The following is a 16,494-nucleotide window of genomic DNA, read 5'->3' as shown; positions in this document are numbered from 1 at the left end:
GTTACACCTTGCAGGGCCCAGGGGTCTCCCACTGTCTCCTGAGAGGAGTGATGTCCCAGGATCCTCCCGCTGATCCAGGCCCCGGGAGGGGTACAGGCCCGCACCCTCCCTCTCCTGCCATCCTGGCAGCTGGGTTGCATGCCAACACTGCCTGAGGGACACCTTGGCCCAGCTGGTGCCAATGTTCAGAACACATGGAAGGCAAAGCGCTCTCTTTATTGCTCTAGCTTGGCCCGCCAGCGTGTCTCCCAGGACGCTGCTCTGTCCTCGTGGGCTGAAAGGATGCAGTGGTGGTCACACCGGGGCCTGGCCTGGCTGCCCACCTGGCACTGGCCTCAGTCGGTCTTCCTGAAGCCTGGAAGGCAAAGCCCACAGGATGGCATGGGATTCTGAAGGCAGCCAGGCCTCCTCCCCACCATTACCCCAGATGCCCAAATGCCCCTCAGAGCTGGGATGAGGCAGTCATGACCCACAGCCATTGCAACGAATTTCCCCTTTATGCATGAGGTGGATTAAAGGAGACAAAAGTTCATGACACGCAGGCACACAGCCCCTGGTCTCTCAGTTTTGTGATTTAATGGTAGACACAGAGCTGCTGGTCAAGAAAGGGGATCTCCTTTAGCCTTGCCCAGCCACCCTAGCTGTGTGATTCTGGGCAAGTCACTCTACCTCTCTGATGAATGTAACTGACTAATGAGTTTCCTCATCAGCCAAGTGTAAGATAACTGAAACCCCCTCTCACCCCCAGCTGGGCAAATAAAATCACAAAGAAGATACTGTTTGGAGAGATGCAGAGTTCTATGAGAGAATGAGGGATACCCAGGTCCTCTCCACTTTCCTACAATGTTCAGACTTAAGGACTTCTACATCCATTCCTCACTTGATTTTCACAACACCTTTGTGCTGTAGGTATTATTACACCCATTTTCCAGCTGAGGACACTGAGGCTAAAAGAGGCTCTAGAGCCCCAGAAATGGTAAATTGAAGGAGGCAGGACTTGAACCCAAGCCCATGACTCCAGGCCCTGTGCTCTTTCCAATATGCTAAGCCTCATTTGCAACAGACGACCCTGGCAGGGAGAGAAAGTGAACATAGAAGAATGTAAAAGTTACCTATCAGCCTAAACTTCTGAAAGAGGGGAATGAAGCCATGCAGGACGCTGTGGATCCGGTACACTGTCAAGAACGGAGAAGAGAAAGGTGATGGAGCTGTGTCCCCTCGAAGGATCCGGGGTCAGACCTCCCCCGCCTGCCCTTGAACAAAGGCCTAACCCGTACAAACAAAGCTCTGATGGTGGAATTTCAGGCTGCAGGTTAAGCTTAGATAATGGTATTGAGTCCTTATTATTAAAAACAACCACGAGCAGCAATAACAATGCCAGGAAGCTCGGAGAATTCAGTACCTCGCTCCATTAACTGCCCTGTTTTCAGTATCTGGCTGATTCTGTTTGTTTGCCACTTTAAACTGTCTTTGTTGTATTTTTATGGAGCTGCCCATTTTTTCCATGGGGTTTTGCCAACGACCTCACATTGACCTTGAAAGCGGTCAGGAAGCAAACACAAGCATAAAGAAATCTTTATAAAAAGTTTAGGTCGTGGCTTTCCAGCCCTTGGCGAGCCCCTGCGGCCAGCCCAGCCGCTGCCCTCCCAGAGACTGTGTGCGAAGGTCTTACCCAGGCCAAAGTAGATGCCAACGGTCTCCAAGGAGGCGAAGGTGAGCAGCCCGACCCCAAGGGACATGAACCAGTCTGCAGGGGCAGCGAGGGAGAGAATGGTCAGCCTGCAAGTCTGGACCTCTGCCCCCTGTTCTCACCACCCCCACACACTCACCTTTATAATAGTGATAACACACCAGCAAGGCCCCAATGGCAAAGCAGAGGAGGATGAAATGGAAAAACTCATCTGTAAAGGCAGAGGTGAAGATTACTGTTTGCTTCTTTCTCTCTTTTTAATTAACTAAAATATTCCTGTCTCTGCTCAAAGGGAGCTTTATTCAGAGAAGCTGCTCCTGACCAGCCCAACTAAAACAGCACCCCAAGCCCCACCCGTTTCAGCCCTCACCTCACTTTATTATTTTTCTAACTCTTATCACCACTCAACTTGCTGGATTTTCACTGCTGTGTTTATTCTCTGACCCACTCTGTAGGATGGTGGTTGGGGATTTTGCCCATCATCTAAAGCGGCGCCGGGCATGCAGAGGTGTCCGACGCCTTATTTGTCAAATGATGCTAAATACAATTGTAAAAAATGCACGTGCCTAGTTTAAAAGTTTCCCATTGCTCCTTTCTCCCTTCCTAATCCAACTCCTTAAAAGCAAGCAGTGACTGACAAAACTTTTCCAAGTATATACGTGCACATTCAAAAAAAACAAAAGCAGGATCGGTTTGTGTACCTGCTGCTCTATGGTTTGTTTTCCTCTCTTTGATAGATTGGGGCCATCCTTTCTATCTCCGAACATATACAGATCTGCCCTGTTCTTTTATATATATATATATATATACACATTTATTTATGTATTTATTTTTGGCTGCGTTGGGTCTTCGTTGCTGCGCGCGGGCTTTCTCTAGTTGCGGCGAGCGGGGGCTACTCTTCGTTATGGTGTGCGGGCTTCTCATTGTGGTGGCTTCTCTTGTTGCGGAGCACGGGCTCTAGGTGTGTGGGCTCAGTAGTTGTGGCTCACAGGCTCTAGAGCGCAGGCTCAGTAGTTGTGGCCCACGGGCTTAGTTGCTCCGCGGCATGTGGGATCTTCCCGGACCGGGCTCGAACCTGTGTCCCCTGCACTGGCAGGCGGATTCTTAACCACTGCGCCACCAGGGAAGCCCCTGCCCTGTTCTTTCTGATGGCTGCAGAGTGTTCCATGGCATAAACTTACCCTAATTTATGTAACTAGTCTCCCATTGAGGAAGCTAGAAGGGACTGATTTTCTGCACCAAACATCACCGCATATGAATGTGTCTGTGCCCTTGTGTGTGCATTTCCGTGGGCCTGGTGCCCAGAAGCAGCATTGCAGGCTCTTCCTAGTAGTTAATGGAGGTAGAGAGAGTAGCTGGGAGGCAGGGCCCGTGCTCTGGGCAGGAATTCAGGGATGGTTTGTGAAGGAGGCCCCCCTGCCCTTTGCCAGGCGCTGCGGGAGTCATCAGGGGAGAGAACACAGGGGCCTTGACCCAGGCAGAGGGTTGTGATAGGCAAGATGCCAAAAAGGTTTTTAAAAGAAAGAAAAAGAAGAAAGAGGGGACAATTCAGAGATGGTTCCCTGGAACGAGGCAGGCTCTCTGAGTGGCCAAGGCTGCTGGGAATGTGTCCTACTTTAGTCCAGTTTGGCCACTGATGTGCTGTGAACTTTGGACAAGTGTCCTGACTCCCTTGAGCCTCAGCGTTCTCATTGACAAATCAAGGAGAGCAACCTCTACACCGCTGACGGAGGAATGGATGGGGGTCTTGGAGGGGAAAGTCCTTTGTAAATGGTAAAAGGCAGAGTGAGACTACATATCACTGCTGTCAGGTGGCATGTGGAAGGCAAGTGAACAGAAGTGAGGAGGGTATTTCTGGTTTTGTTTTTGTTATTTTTTTTCTGGGGGGAAAATCAAAAGATTATTTCTAGAACATTCTTGGCTCTGAAATCAATTTGTCCTTTAGGGGAAAAAAGACGTCATGCAGAACTAGACTTAACGTTTAAGAAAGCATCAGGCTTAGGTCTGTTCAGTGATGTGACAGAGTGGGGGTGAAAACTCTTGCCTCACCCAAATCTTCAGAAATGCAAAATGAATTCCTAGCAGAGAATTCCTCCCTGATCTTCCCCCCATTTTCTTATGAGTAAATACTTAGAAAATACAAGTGTTTTTAAAAAGAGAGAGACTGCAGAGAAATGTAAGGCCCAACAGAGGGCTGGATGGGTAGGGCAGCTTAGTTTGAAAGAGCAAAAAATTAGAAATAACCTAAGCATCTATCAAGTGGGGAATGGTGAATACATTATAAGGTCCCCACACTGTGGAACTGGATGCAGTTGTAAGATGTCATAAGCATTCAGGACTCACCATATCTGGAGCAGGAATTAATGGAAGAAAGAGAGTTTGAGGTAAGCCTTAAAGATAGCCAAGGCATTAGGAGTTGGATGAAAGGGAAGATTGTGTGTGTGTGTGTGTGTGTGTGTGTGTGTGTGTGTGTGTGTGTGTGTGCGCGTGCGTGCGCACATTCACGTGCCATGAGACAGGTAAGAAGGTGGGACCAAGGCACAGACCCAGTACAGTGAAGGGTTCAACCAGGTGAGGGCAGGGTAAGTGAATTTCTGGGAAGAGAACTTCAAGTTTTAGGGAACTAGAAGTTTTGAGGGCTGAAGAGATCAGGCCAGGATAAGGACTCCAAGGTGTATTGGAGCCAAGAGGGACCTAGGGGATCACCCTTGTCTGTTTTTTCTGATTTCAGCCATCCACACACCACCTTTGTGGGTTTTGCCCTTTCTACGTAGCACTGCGTATGACCTTCACAATTTCTTGCTACCCAAGGACCACTTGTACTATTTACTTAAAGTTTTTCTTTAAGCAGATTCTTATTTTTCCTTAAATAGATTTACTTGAAAAGGAAACTTCATGTTACAACACTAAGTGGAAAACTAGGATCCCATGTCTTAAGAACAAACGCAAGGCCCATAAAGCAAGACGGTGAATGTCTACCCGCCGCTGCCTGCAGACGGTCTGCGTACGGTCCTGATCTCTGTGTCCGGAGGGCAGTGAGCAAGGGTCAGGGTGGCACTAAAGGCCCGGGGGCTCCAAGCAGAGAAAGAGAGGGGAAAGGGCAGTCACCTTCTCACTTGGGGGTACAATGCCATGTCCTGAAGCAACCTGGACATGGCCTGCGCTTTGGGAATCTCAGTTTTAGTGGGATGAGGCTCACTTCATAGCCCGGGACAGCTTGACAGCACATCCCGGTTCACGTAGCTTGATGGAGGCAGAGCCAGGGGCTCAGACACAGGTCTCCCACTCCCTAAAGGCGGGCTTTTGAACAACTCAAAATATTTCTAGAGGGCTTCCCTGGTGGTCCCATGGTAAAGAATCCACCTGCCTATGCAGGGGATGTGGGTTCGATCCCTGGTTGGGGAACTAAGATCCCACATGCCGCGGGGCAGCTAAGCCCGCACGCCGCAACTACTGAGCCTGCACTCTAGAGCCCATGCTCTGCAACAAGAGAAGCCGCTGCAATGAGAAGCCCACGCACCGCAACGAAGAGGAGTCCCCTCTCGCCACAATTAGAGAAAGCCTGCACACGAATACCCAACGCAGCCAAAAATAAATAAATAAATTTATATATAAAAAACAAAACAAAACAAAAACTATGCTCTCGGGAGTTCCCTGGTGGCATAGTGGTTAGGATTCCAGGCTTTCACTGCTGGGGCCCCAGTTCAATCCCTGGTCGGCGAACTAAGAAGATTCCACATGCCTCGCAATGCGGCCAAAAATACCGCCCAAAACCCCCCCAAAAAACATGGTCTCCCTTCCCACCCTTACCCTCCTCCCTGAAGCCCCCACGATTCCAGGCCTGGAGTCGAGGCAGTCCCTCCGGTTCTCGTCACTCCTTCCCTAGAGTCCAGTCTAATCTAACCTCACAGCTTCCTCGGCCCAGCCTGTTCCCAGCTCCCCATTATGGCCATAAGGTCTGGAGGGCGTTTATCATGCTAGTGACTCGGCGTACAGCAGAAAGAGCACAGGACCAGGATCCAAGCCCAAGTCGTGTCACTCACTAGCTGTAAGACCACTCCCCGTCCTTGAGCCTCAGTTTCTATATCTGCAAAACAGGAATCATTGTACCACCTTCTCAAGGTGATTCTAAGCTGAGGATTTTGCAAACTGCAGGGCCCGCAGCAGAGGTGGGCCATGATTACTGTCGTTCCAGGCCACCAGCTGACTTTCTACCCAGAGAAATCTGGACCAGACAAAAGCAGCAGCCCTGGAACCCCAATTTCCTTACCATCCTTCTTTATATTTAGTCTTCTTAACTGAGAGGGCTCCACTTCTCCTTGGGAACAAGAGAGAGACGACGGTTTAACTCTGACACGGTATAGCTGGTGGGATTCTCGCTCCCCTGCCTCACTGAGAATGGCTCTCCCAGGTTCTATTTCCTGGGTCAGAGAGCACTCACTGCAGGACCGGTCAGGGCAAAGCTTGAAGGTGGGGTGGCTGTCCTTGGACCTCCACTGATGCCCTCCCCCTCCACAGGCCTGTGTCTGTTCTGATCCATGTCACCTGAGCCCGGAGGCCCCTTTCCTGGATCACGGTGACACTCTGGCTGGTGACGGCATTGCTGCTGGGACTGATCTCCCTCCCCCCCAGGCTGCCTGTGGTCCTGTCCCAGCCCCTGGAATCCAGGCCGCCTCCCACTCCCCTCTTGGAGCTTGCATATTTACCACTCTCTGGATTAGAGCCTCTCCTTCGGAGTCCTGGAAATTAGAAACTCAACATTAGTGCCCAGGCCAGCTTGGGTCCTTAACGAGTGCCACAGGGGACTTCTGAAAACGCCCCTGTTGAATTCTCCAGCCCCCAGGGGATCTTTCTATCTATAGATTGTTATTAATAATCCCTTTGTTCTTGCCTGGACCCCCTTTCTAACCTCCACTGGCCCCCTGTCTCATGCCACAGCCAGCCCCGCCTGCTTGCTGAGCCCGGGTCAGAGCCCCAGGCCCCAAGCAGACTGGGAGTCCCATCTCTCACAGCCGTGCACCTGATAGCACCTGCCTCTTTTGGGGGAAAGACGGTGCCCACACCTCGTTCAACACCAGTACCAACGACCCCTCTCCCCTAAAAGACACTCACCTGATTCCTCAGACGGCACCACCTCCCTGGGGGCACCTGCACAGAAGGGAAATCAGTGACTGCATATTCATATCCTCTGGGTGGGGAGAAGTTACACTGCAGAGAGACTTCCCATTGATCTGCAGGGGGCACTGGAGCAAACTGGAGGGTTCCTCTTTCATCTAAAGGGGCAGGCACCACCCCGCAGTCCCCGAAAGCTGCCGCAGCAATGCCTGCCCCATGTTACAGGTCTTCTAATTTCCCACGAGAAGCCAGAAATCCAGGTTTTTATATAAACTTCTTGACTATAAAAAAAGCTGGCAATTCATATTCCATCGAATCAAAGATTTCATGGTTTGTGAGAATGACATCATTTTATGGAAGTTTAAACTACTGCCAATTATAACTGCAAGTTGCCAGTGATTTTAAGAGGCACCCTGATTTCACAGATCTCCAGATGTGAAAACCTGTTAGTTGTAGACGTGATGAAATATATTAAGAACAATAATAATAATAAAGATACTCTGTGAGCCAGATGATATACATCTGTACACACAGGCCACCAGTTTGCAATCTGTGCCTGTTCATTCCTATCCAGATGCAGGTGAGGACACTTAGCCACGTGGCTCCAGCCCCACCAGGCCCTGAGCTTGTGGAAGCCAAGCTGGGTTGTACCATGGGGGCCCTGGCCCCTGACCCCAGTGTGGAGCTCCTCTCTGGGCTGCCTAGGGTGAATCGAGCCCTATACGTGCCCTGAGGTGCAGCCTTCCCTTTAATCTGGCCTGGGTAGCCCTCCCACCTCATTCACACTCTGGTTCTTTTTTTTTTTTTTTAATATTTATTTACTTAGGCTGCGCTGGGTCTTAGTTGTGGCACGCAGGAACTTTAGTTGTGGCATGCAGACTCTTAGCTGTGGCATACATGAGGGATCTAGTTCCCCAACCAGGGATCGAACCCGGGCCCCCTGCATTGGGAACGCGGGGTGTTTCCCACTGAACCACCAGGGAAGTCCCCACCCTCTGGTTCTTGGTGCCTACTCTATTTCCAGTGACTTCTCTCCTAGCCTGTCACCTTCTTCCCCTCAAGGGGAGGCAGGAGTCCCCACTCTGTACACTTCCGCCCTCCAGATCAGCCCCAGGACACAAACACCTGAAGGGGGCACTCAGCTCATGGCAATAAACACTCAGTATGCTGAACTGTCTTTAGGCTAATGTGCAAACAGGAGCCAGTGTCTGCAAGTGACCAGAGAGGCCAGCACCAAGGGTACAGAAGGCAATCCAAGAACGGCAATGAAATGAGACTCCGGCAGCGTAATTACCAAGTACCTCTGGTGTCTCGGGAGGGGGGAGGCGGGGCGGGGAATTCATTACTTGGGGGAATTAATTCACAAATACGTGACGATATCTACGTTTTCTACAGTGAACATGACTTACTTTTTGATGAGAAAAAAACATTTAAAATGTATGTATATGTAACAGTTTCTCTCTCATTTTACACTCAGTGAAAACTTTCTTACACTACTTAATTAACAACATTTAAAAAAATTAGATAGTACCTGTTTTTGTTTAAAAAAAAAAAGAAAAAGAAAATCAGAAAATTCAGATGAAAGAAAATAGTATGACGATTACTCACAATGCTACCACCCAGTGGCAGCCACTGGTAATACCTTGATGCAGAATATTAAGATATTTCATTTCCATTTCTTTGAATGTATATGTGTTTCCCGTTGTATTTCTTGGGTTATTATCTGGCATTAGGAGACTAGGCGGATTATGTAAGTGTTGGATTAAACAAAGTTAAACAGGTTTTCTTATCTGGCAGTGTTCATTTATAAGGCTTTTTGGCAAACTGGTTCATTCCTACAAATTCCTCCATCTCATCAAAGTGCTACCAAGCAAAGTGCCATAATATTTATATCTGCTCGCTGTAAAAATCACGATGCTTAGAGACAATTACTCCGTAATTTGAGTTTTGTAGAAATCAGGTCCTTAATTTTCCCTTGCATGCTTAAACAACCCAGTATTCCAAGAGAGAGGGTACTGATTAAGTTCCATCTTGCTGGTTGGAAAGCTGAGGCCCAGAAAGGTTGGGTGACTGGTCACAGTCAACCTGTAAGTCAGGGTTATAGATCAGAAGAGATTCCAAGACAGTCTGACTGTGGCAGAAAATGCCTGCCCCCACCTCCATCTGCCCATGTTATAACCACTCACCTTGCCACACCTCCTATATCTGCCCAGGACTTTGAGCTCATGAAACACCCTCATCACTGTGTTTCCTCCCAACAAAGCCCTAAGCCTCATGTCCTTTGTTTAATTCTGTTTCTCCCAAAGCCACTGGACAATCACCTTCATAGAGTTGAAGCTCATCCTTCAAAACGTCAGGCTCCCCATGCTCAGCACCTGGGTGTAGACAAAGCCTGTTAGTCAGCTCCCCACAGTTACAGCGCCCCAGAGTGGCTTCCCTCTCCTGGTGTCGGAAGCCTTAAAAAGTAACATAGTCTTTGCGCTGGGGGTGAGGTGGGCGCTCTTCAAGAGGCAAGACAGCTGTACAAGAGCATTCCTGCTGCTCTCTCTGACGCCCTTCACACGCCCTGAGGTGACTGTGTTCAGCTGACTGAAGAAGAACTGGGGGCCTGAGAGGACCTGGGCCTCGTTCAAAGTCAGTAATAAGAGTCGCCATTTTTTGAGCACTTACTATGTACCAACACTGAACTAAGTAATTTATAGTTAATATTTCATTTGATCCTCTTGGAAATGCTGTGAAGAAGGTATTAATGCCTCTCTCTCCCCATTTTATAGATAAGGAAACTGAGGCTCACAAAAGTTAAGTTATTCGCTGAAAGTCACACAGTCAGGAAGCAGAAATTCCAGGGTTCAAACCCAGGTCTGTCATCAAGGCCTGCACTTCTAATCATTTTTATCTCCAAAAAATAGAACCCAGAGCTCAGCTCCAGAGTCATGAGAGCATTTATTAAACACCTTATGTGTGCCAGGATCTGTACTAGGCATTAATCCAGGCTCTTTCCCCCAAGTTCTTTTCTTCCCACAATCAATTTAGGCTAACATTTATTAAAGTTTTCTTTTAAAAAAACAAAATTATATTCTTCTGGTTATAAAGATAAAAAAGATTATTGTAAAATATCTATGGTATAAGTCAATTCAAAAAAAAAACAAGAAAATGAAAATCACCCATAATTTAACCATCCAGAGATAACCACTATTAACATTTTGATATTTTTCCTTCCAGTCTTGTTTACAATCATGTATGTGTGAATTTTTACAAAGTGTATATGAGATCAAACGAATTCTATGATTTGAATTTCTCTTTTTCACTTTAGAGATGTATGAAGACCAGAGCTCTGACCAGGACAGGGTGTAGCATCACTGCTCTATGTTGCTGTTGTTGGATGTTAGGTTGTTTCTATTGTTGCCCTACTATAAATAACACTGCAAGGAACAAATTTTCACACGGGGGACTTCCCTGGTGGTGCAGTGGTTAAGAATCTGCCTGCCAATGCAGGGGACACGGGTTCAAGCCCTGGTCCAGGAAGATCTCACACACCACACAGCAACTAAGCCCATGCGCCACAACTACTGAGTCTGTGCTCTAGAGCCTGTGAGCCACAACTATTGAGCGCGTGTGCCACAACTACTTAAGTCCTCACACCTAGAGCCCGTGCACCGCAATGAAGAGTAGCTCTCGCTCGCCACAACTAGGGAAAGCCCGAGCGCAGCAACGAAGACCCAACGCAGCCAAAAATAAATAAATGTATTTATTTATTAAAAAAAAAAATCTTCACAACGACATGCTCAGGCCCACTGAGAAATTCAACCATCAGCCAAGTGGGCAAAGGAGAAATGGTGAGGCCTACTGCCTACTGGGTGAGCTGCCCCTGCAGGGGAGACCAGCCCCCGTCTCTGCCAACGTTTTCCAGTTACTCAGGGGCGCTACTCCTCATTGCTGCTCTTTGCAGGGAACAAACACAAGCTGTGGGAGAACCTCAGCCTGGATCGAGCCTGGAATACCTCATTCTGGTGTCGGTTCTCAAAATTTAGTTTATGTGAGGAGTGTGGTCTGGGGGAAGAATTCTGCTTTGAGGGTTAGGGGACAGGAACTGCCATGAACTTTCTGTGTGACCTCAGACAAATCACTTACTATGTTCAATACGGCTTTCACTAAGATAAGACAAGGTCCTGTGAAGTATCGTGTTACTGAGGTGCTTTCCCTACTGCCCAGTATGGGGGCTGCATCAACTCTGTGACGCCACCAACGCCACGCTGACTCTGGGTTTGCTCGTGCTCTGTCTCCCACCTGGAATGCCCTTCCCACTTGCTCCCTTATCCTGAAGCTTAAGCTGATGTCACACCTCCTGTAGAAGGGCTTTTCCAGCTGCCCCAGCTCACACGCATCTTGCCCACCCTCCTCTGGGGTTTCTATAGCATCAACTGTCTGTGCTTGACACAGTGGGCATGAGGGTCCCTGGTGGTGCTCATCCCTCCAACCACCTTGAGCTCCTGAAGGACGAGGCCTGGGTATCACTGTCCTAAGGCTGCCCCGCCTGCAGCAGGAGTTTGATTAAAGCCTTGAAGAATGACCGCGTTGTTGGCACTCTTGGATTGGTCAGCATTCTGGGGATTCAGGCCTAGGAGTTTCTGGCTTCAGGTCCAGAGGACTCCCTTTTCCTCAGGATGACCAAGAGGGCCCCAGCAGTCCCGATATTCCTCAGCGGGCTTGGGGACCTCCTGGTCTATCATGGATAAATTTTTTAATTATAGGAAACCAAGTTAACTGTGCTTAAAAATCAGTGTGGAAAAAAAAAAAATCAGTGCGTATGTGATCTCAACTAGGCACAGAAAAAGAGGTATCAGGAAGTACATCAAGATAACAACAGTGGTATTTATCTCAAGAGATGGGATTTTGAGTGGCTTCTATTTTCTTCTTTTCTGTATTTTACAAATATCAATCAATGCCCCCAAAAGGCTTTTTCATCATATTTTGCAAAATATCAAACAATACAGAAAATAAGAAAGCAAAAATTACTCCAAATTCTATCCAACAGGGACAATCTCTATTAACATTCACATGAATATTATTTTAGCTTTCTCCATGATATATTCATAATTTTTTTTTTTTTTTTTTCTGTACGCGGGCCTCTCACTGTTGTGGCCTCTCCCATTGTGGAGCACAGGCTCCGGACGCACAGGCTCAGCGGCCATGGCTCACGGGCCCAGCTGCTCTGCGGCATGTGGGATCTTTCCGGACTGGGGCACGAACCCGCGTCCCCTGCATCGGCAGGTGGACTCTCAACCACTGCGCCACCAGGGAAGCCCCATAAGATATAATTTTTAAAACTTGTTCAAGGATTGATTTTTTCCTTTTCCATTATGGTTTATTACAGGATACTGAATATAGTTCCCTATGCATAATTTATAATTTTTAATAAAAGGTATTGTAGAATTGTATGCTGTCAAGAATGAGGATAATTTTTCTGTGTTCTGTCTAATTCAATTGTTTAAAAAATTAACTCTGGCAGAAAGAATCACGTTTGTTTCTGGTGTCCCGAGTATCCATCACTGAGCCTGGCACATAGTTGATGCTCAATAAATATTTATTGAATAACTGTAAGGAGATACACTAATATGTGTTTAGTGGTTATCTAACAGAGCAAAGGATGATTTTTTTCCTTCTTTCTACTTCTTTGTATGTTCCATATTTTCTACAATGTGCCCATGTGTAATCTTTCGTAATGAAAAAACGTTTTAATTTAAAAATAACAGGATAGGGACTTCCCTAGTGGCGCAGTGGTTGGGACTCCGTGCTCCCAATGAGGGGTGCCCGGGTTCAATCCCTGGTCAGGGAACTAGATCCCACGTGCATGCCGTGACTAAGAGTTCACATGTCACAACTAAGGAGCCGGTAAGCCTCAACTAAGGAGCCCGCGAGCCACAACTAAGATCCAGCATAACCAAATAAATAAATATTTTAAAAAACCCAAACAGGATACGTTAAGAACAAAAAGCTGGGCTTCCCTGGTGGCGCAGTGGTTGAGAGTCCACCTGCCGATGCAGGGGACACGGGTTCGTGCCCCAGTCCAGGAAGATCACACATGCCGCGGAGCGGCTGGGCCCGTGAGCCATGGCTGCTGTGCCTGCGCGTCTGGAGCCTGTGCTCCACAATGGGAGAGGCCGCAACAGTGAGAGGCCCGCGTACCTCAAAAAACAAAAACAAAAAAAAGAACAAAAAGCTATGTAGGGAGAGTGGTGCTGCATGCCAGACTCTGAGTTAGGGCCCTAACGTGGAGGAAGGTGGGGGGCTGCTGGGAGGCACCCAGGCTTGGGGCCCAAGGACTAATGGTCACCGTCTGAGCCTGAAGAATGGGCAGGGTCTGAGTTCCAGCAGCAGGCCAACCAGGGTAGGACCAGAGACCAGGATCCTGAATGTCAGTCGGTCTCAATGCTTCTAGGACTCCATGTTTATTTTTCTGCTGCTTTCTTTTAAGTGTTCAGTTTTGTTAACTACGCCCAGTCCCATGTGTATGTACTGTGGAGACCAGAAGGAAGGAACTTATGGCCACACTTGGGGGAGAACATTTGTGGGGGAGCAGCAACCCCTGAGGGTCAATCAGAATCAGAAGACAGAACGTCCCTTCCCACCTACGGAGGACAAACAAAGGGACAGAATCCCGTGTTGTAGCCCTCCTGCCTCTGGAAGCTCTTCTAGAACTAAACCTCACTGGCCTCGGTTTCCTCACCTGTAAAATGGGAATAACAACAATGCCTTCCTCATGGGTTGCTATGAGAATTAACTGAGTTATTCCACATAAAGTGCTTGGAACGCTACCTGGCACAAAGTAAGTGCTCAATAAATGCTAGCTGTGATGTTGCTGCTGCTATAAATTCAGCCTTACCTTTTGAGTTAAAAGAATAAAAGTAGAGAGACATCCTGCTTCTTTTCAGAGAATAATGTGGCAATTTGTAATCAAAGTCCAATTAGAGATGCTCATCCCTCTAAACCCATTAAAGTGCTTGTGGGAGTAGATATGTAGGACTTGATTTGTATGAAAAATTCAAAAAGTAAAGGCTTTTGTGCAAGGATGCTCTTGAGCAGGACAAACTGGGGTGGGGAAGGGGGAAAATCTTAACAATAGCAGTTATTTTTAGAGCTATTACTATCTGATAGGTGCTAAGACTTTGCACGTGTAGAATGTAATCCTCACAGGTATCCTATGAGATAACTTTTGTTATCATCCCCATCTTATGCATGAGGACTCCAGGGCATACAGGGTTAAGCAATTTACCCAAGGACGCTTAGCTAGTTAGTGGCAAAGAAAGGGTATGAACCTGCAGGCTGCTTGAATGGACACATGCACTGCCCCTGATTCCAAAGTGCTCCTACGAAACTTAAACGTTCCTTTACATGAGATGCAGTCACTTGAGGGGCTACTTGGGAAACATGAAAAATAGCCGCTAAGATATTACGGAGTAACATGGCAAAATGCTTAGGATAAGATAGCAAAAAAAATTGTAAACCAAGGACAAAATTGTCTATACGGTAATTTTTTGGGTTCTTTTTTTTTGGCCACACTACGTGGCATATGGGATCTTAGTTCCCTGACCAGGCATCGAACACGTGCCCCCTGCAGTGGAAGCGCGGATTCTAAACCACTGGACCACCAGGGAAGTCCCTATATGGTAGTTATAACTGTGTACAAGTTACATGTACAGAGAGGCAGGCTCTGGAAGGGAACATGGAAAAAGAGAGCTGTAGTACCGAGGTGGGAGGTTCAGGAGACTGGTTTTTCTTCTTTTCTCTTTTTGTTAATTTTTTTCTTTCTTTTTAATTTATTTTTTTGGCTGCGTTGGCTTTTTGTTGCTGCGCGCGGGCTTTCTCTAGCTGTGGTGAGCGGGGTCTACTCTTCGTTGCGGTGTGCAGGCTTCTCATTGCGGTGGCTTCTCTTGTTGCGGAGCACAATCTCTAGGCGTGTGGGCTTCAGTAGTTGTGGCATGCGGGCTCAGTAGTTGTAGCTCGCGGGCTTAGTTGCTCCACGGCATGTGGGATCTTCCCAGACCAGGGCTTGAACCCGTGTCCCCTGCATTGGCAGGCGGATTCTTAACCACTGCGCCACCAGGGAAGTCCAGGAGATTGGTTTTTCCATGTAAATGCTTGTCTTTAATATCTTAATATAGATTTATTTAATGAAATCATTGCTTTACCTGAGGAGGAGGATGAAGAGGAGGAAGACTTGCCGCTCTCATCTTGGTCTTGAGAATAGAGCTCAGCCTCCTCGTCTTGCTTGTGGAAATCCGTCTCTCCATCTGGGAGGCACACATAGGCAAGGATGAGTGTCTCCTGCCCTTCCCACCCCAGAGACCACCCAGGCCTCCCCAGGGGTCTACTTGGATGTGGGAAGCAAGGAGTGGCTGGATTCACTGGGACACTCTTCCCAAACCCCTAGGGCCAATGAGAGGTACAGGAGACCAGGGATCTCAGAGGCCCCAGAGGCTCTAGGAAGGCCAAAGGCAGACTTTTCTCTGAATATGGAGCCCAGAGAGGGGCTTCTAAGCCCTCTATCCTTCCCAAGAGACCACTACACTGTGTAGAGCAGTTGCCAATTTAAAATTCTCTGTAAATTACAGGGCAGGTGGGATCTGATCAAGCCCTAAACCTTCCCATTCCCCATTCTGGGGCCATGCAGGACGCTTCCCACCTTCTGAGGACACTCCCTAGTGCAAGTCCAAGCCCCCAGAGCCTCTGAGATTTGGGGAGCAACTGAGGGGTCCACACAGCTGGAGAGTACTGGGGGACAGACTGGACCAAGCACACACATGTGCATGTGTGTAAAGTCACTACTTCTCTAGAGGTTTTGACCGTAACTTGGGCCATTCATTGTGCCGCATGAGCTGAGCAGGGTCTTCTGTTCCACCTACTGCTGGACTTCACCTCCCATGCGGCTTTGCCCAGAGGGTCAGAGAGAGCAAACATACGGTCTAGATCTTCTGATTCTCCGTGGACTCGACTGTGGTCCTGAAGTGATCCTGAAGTCTCCATGGCCTCCTCTGTTGGAATAACAATAGTAATTAATATTACCTTAGTTAATATGTTTAATATATAAAGAGCTTGGCAAATAAATAAGAAAAATATAAACATCCAATATTCAAAGGTACAAAAACAATTTATGAAAAAAGAAATACACAATTAGGGAAATTTGAATAATGATCACCTTTCGATACTATTAAGAGCTTATTTTTTAAAAAAGAGACTTTAGTTTTTACAGCAGTTCTAGGTTCACAGCAAGATTGAGTGGAAGGTTAAAAAAAAAAAGAGTGGAAGGTACAAAGGTTGCCCATATATCCCCTGCTCCTAAACGTGCATAGCCTCCCCTGTTATCAACATCCTCCATTAGAGAATTTATTTTTTTAGGTGTGATATTTATACTGAAGTTATATTTATTTAAAGTATTCTTAAATTTAGAGATAAATACTGCAATGTTTATGATGAAATTATATGATGTCTAGGACATGCTTCAAAATAATCTGATTATTTGAATAAGGGAGTTGGAGGGCGTAGGTGGGGGTCCAAATATAACAAACACGACCACGAGTTAATAATTGTTGGAGCTATAACAAAATATAAACAGTAGTTAGATCTCTGAGTGGTAGTATTATGGGTATTTTTACTTTGCCTTTTCTAAATATTTAGCAGTATTGCTTTTT

The 16,494-nt window shown here is 47.3% G+C and overlaps 1 protein-coding gene across 1 annotated transcript; it reads right to left on the bottom strand.

Annotated features, from left to right (window-relative positions):
- Positions 1-268: 268 nt before the first annotated feature.
- On the bottom strand, positions 269-16,146 carry TMEM40 (transmembrane protein 40). The gene is made up of 10 exons (XM_082847654.1): positions 15,766-16,146; positions 14,995-15,096; positions 9,127-9,180; positions 6,803-6,838; positions 6,397-6,429; positions 5,961-6,008; positions 1,830-1,901; positions 1,673-1,747; positions 1,113-1,175; positions 269-355 (listed from the first exon to the last, which is right to left on the bottom strand). The coding sequence occupies exons 1-10, from the start codon at positions 15,926-15,928 to the stop codon at positions 336-338; spliced, it is 666 nt and encodes a 221-aa protein (XP_082703780.1). The 5' UTR covers positions 15,929-16,146; the 3' UTR covers positions 269-335.
- Between the last annotated feature and the right edge of the window lie 348 nt (positions 16,147-16,494).

Source organism: Leucopleurus acutus (genome assembly GCF_964270905.1).
Source record: "Leucopleurus acutus genome assembly, chromosome: 10".
In the NCBI taxonomy this organism is placed as follows: domain Eukaryota; kingdom Metazoa; phylum Chordata; class Mammalia; order Artiodactyla; family Delphinidae; genus Leucopleurus; species Leucopleurus acutus.
Note: the sequence above shows the minus strand (reverse complement) of the source record. Positions and strands in the feature narration are given on the sequence as shown.

Bases quoted from the DNA above. Each gene is read 5' to 3' on its own strand.
- TMEM40 (XM_082847654.1), bottom strand. From the start codon at position 15,928: ATGTTTATATTTTTCTTATTTATTTGCCAAGCTCTTTATATATTAAAC. The intron at 15,097-15,765 runs GTATGTTTGCTC...TGTGCCTCCCAG, and splicing joins AGAATCAGAAGATCTAGACC to ATGGAGAGACGGATTTCCAC. The intron at 1,176-1,672 runs GTAAGACCTTCG...CGTTCTTGACAG, and splicing joins TGGCATCTACTTTGGCCTGG to TGTACCGGATCCACAGCGTC.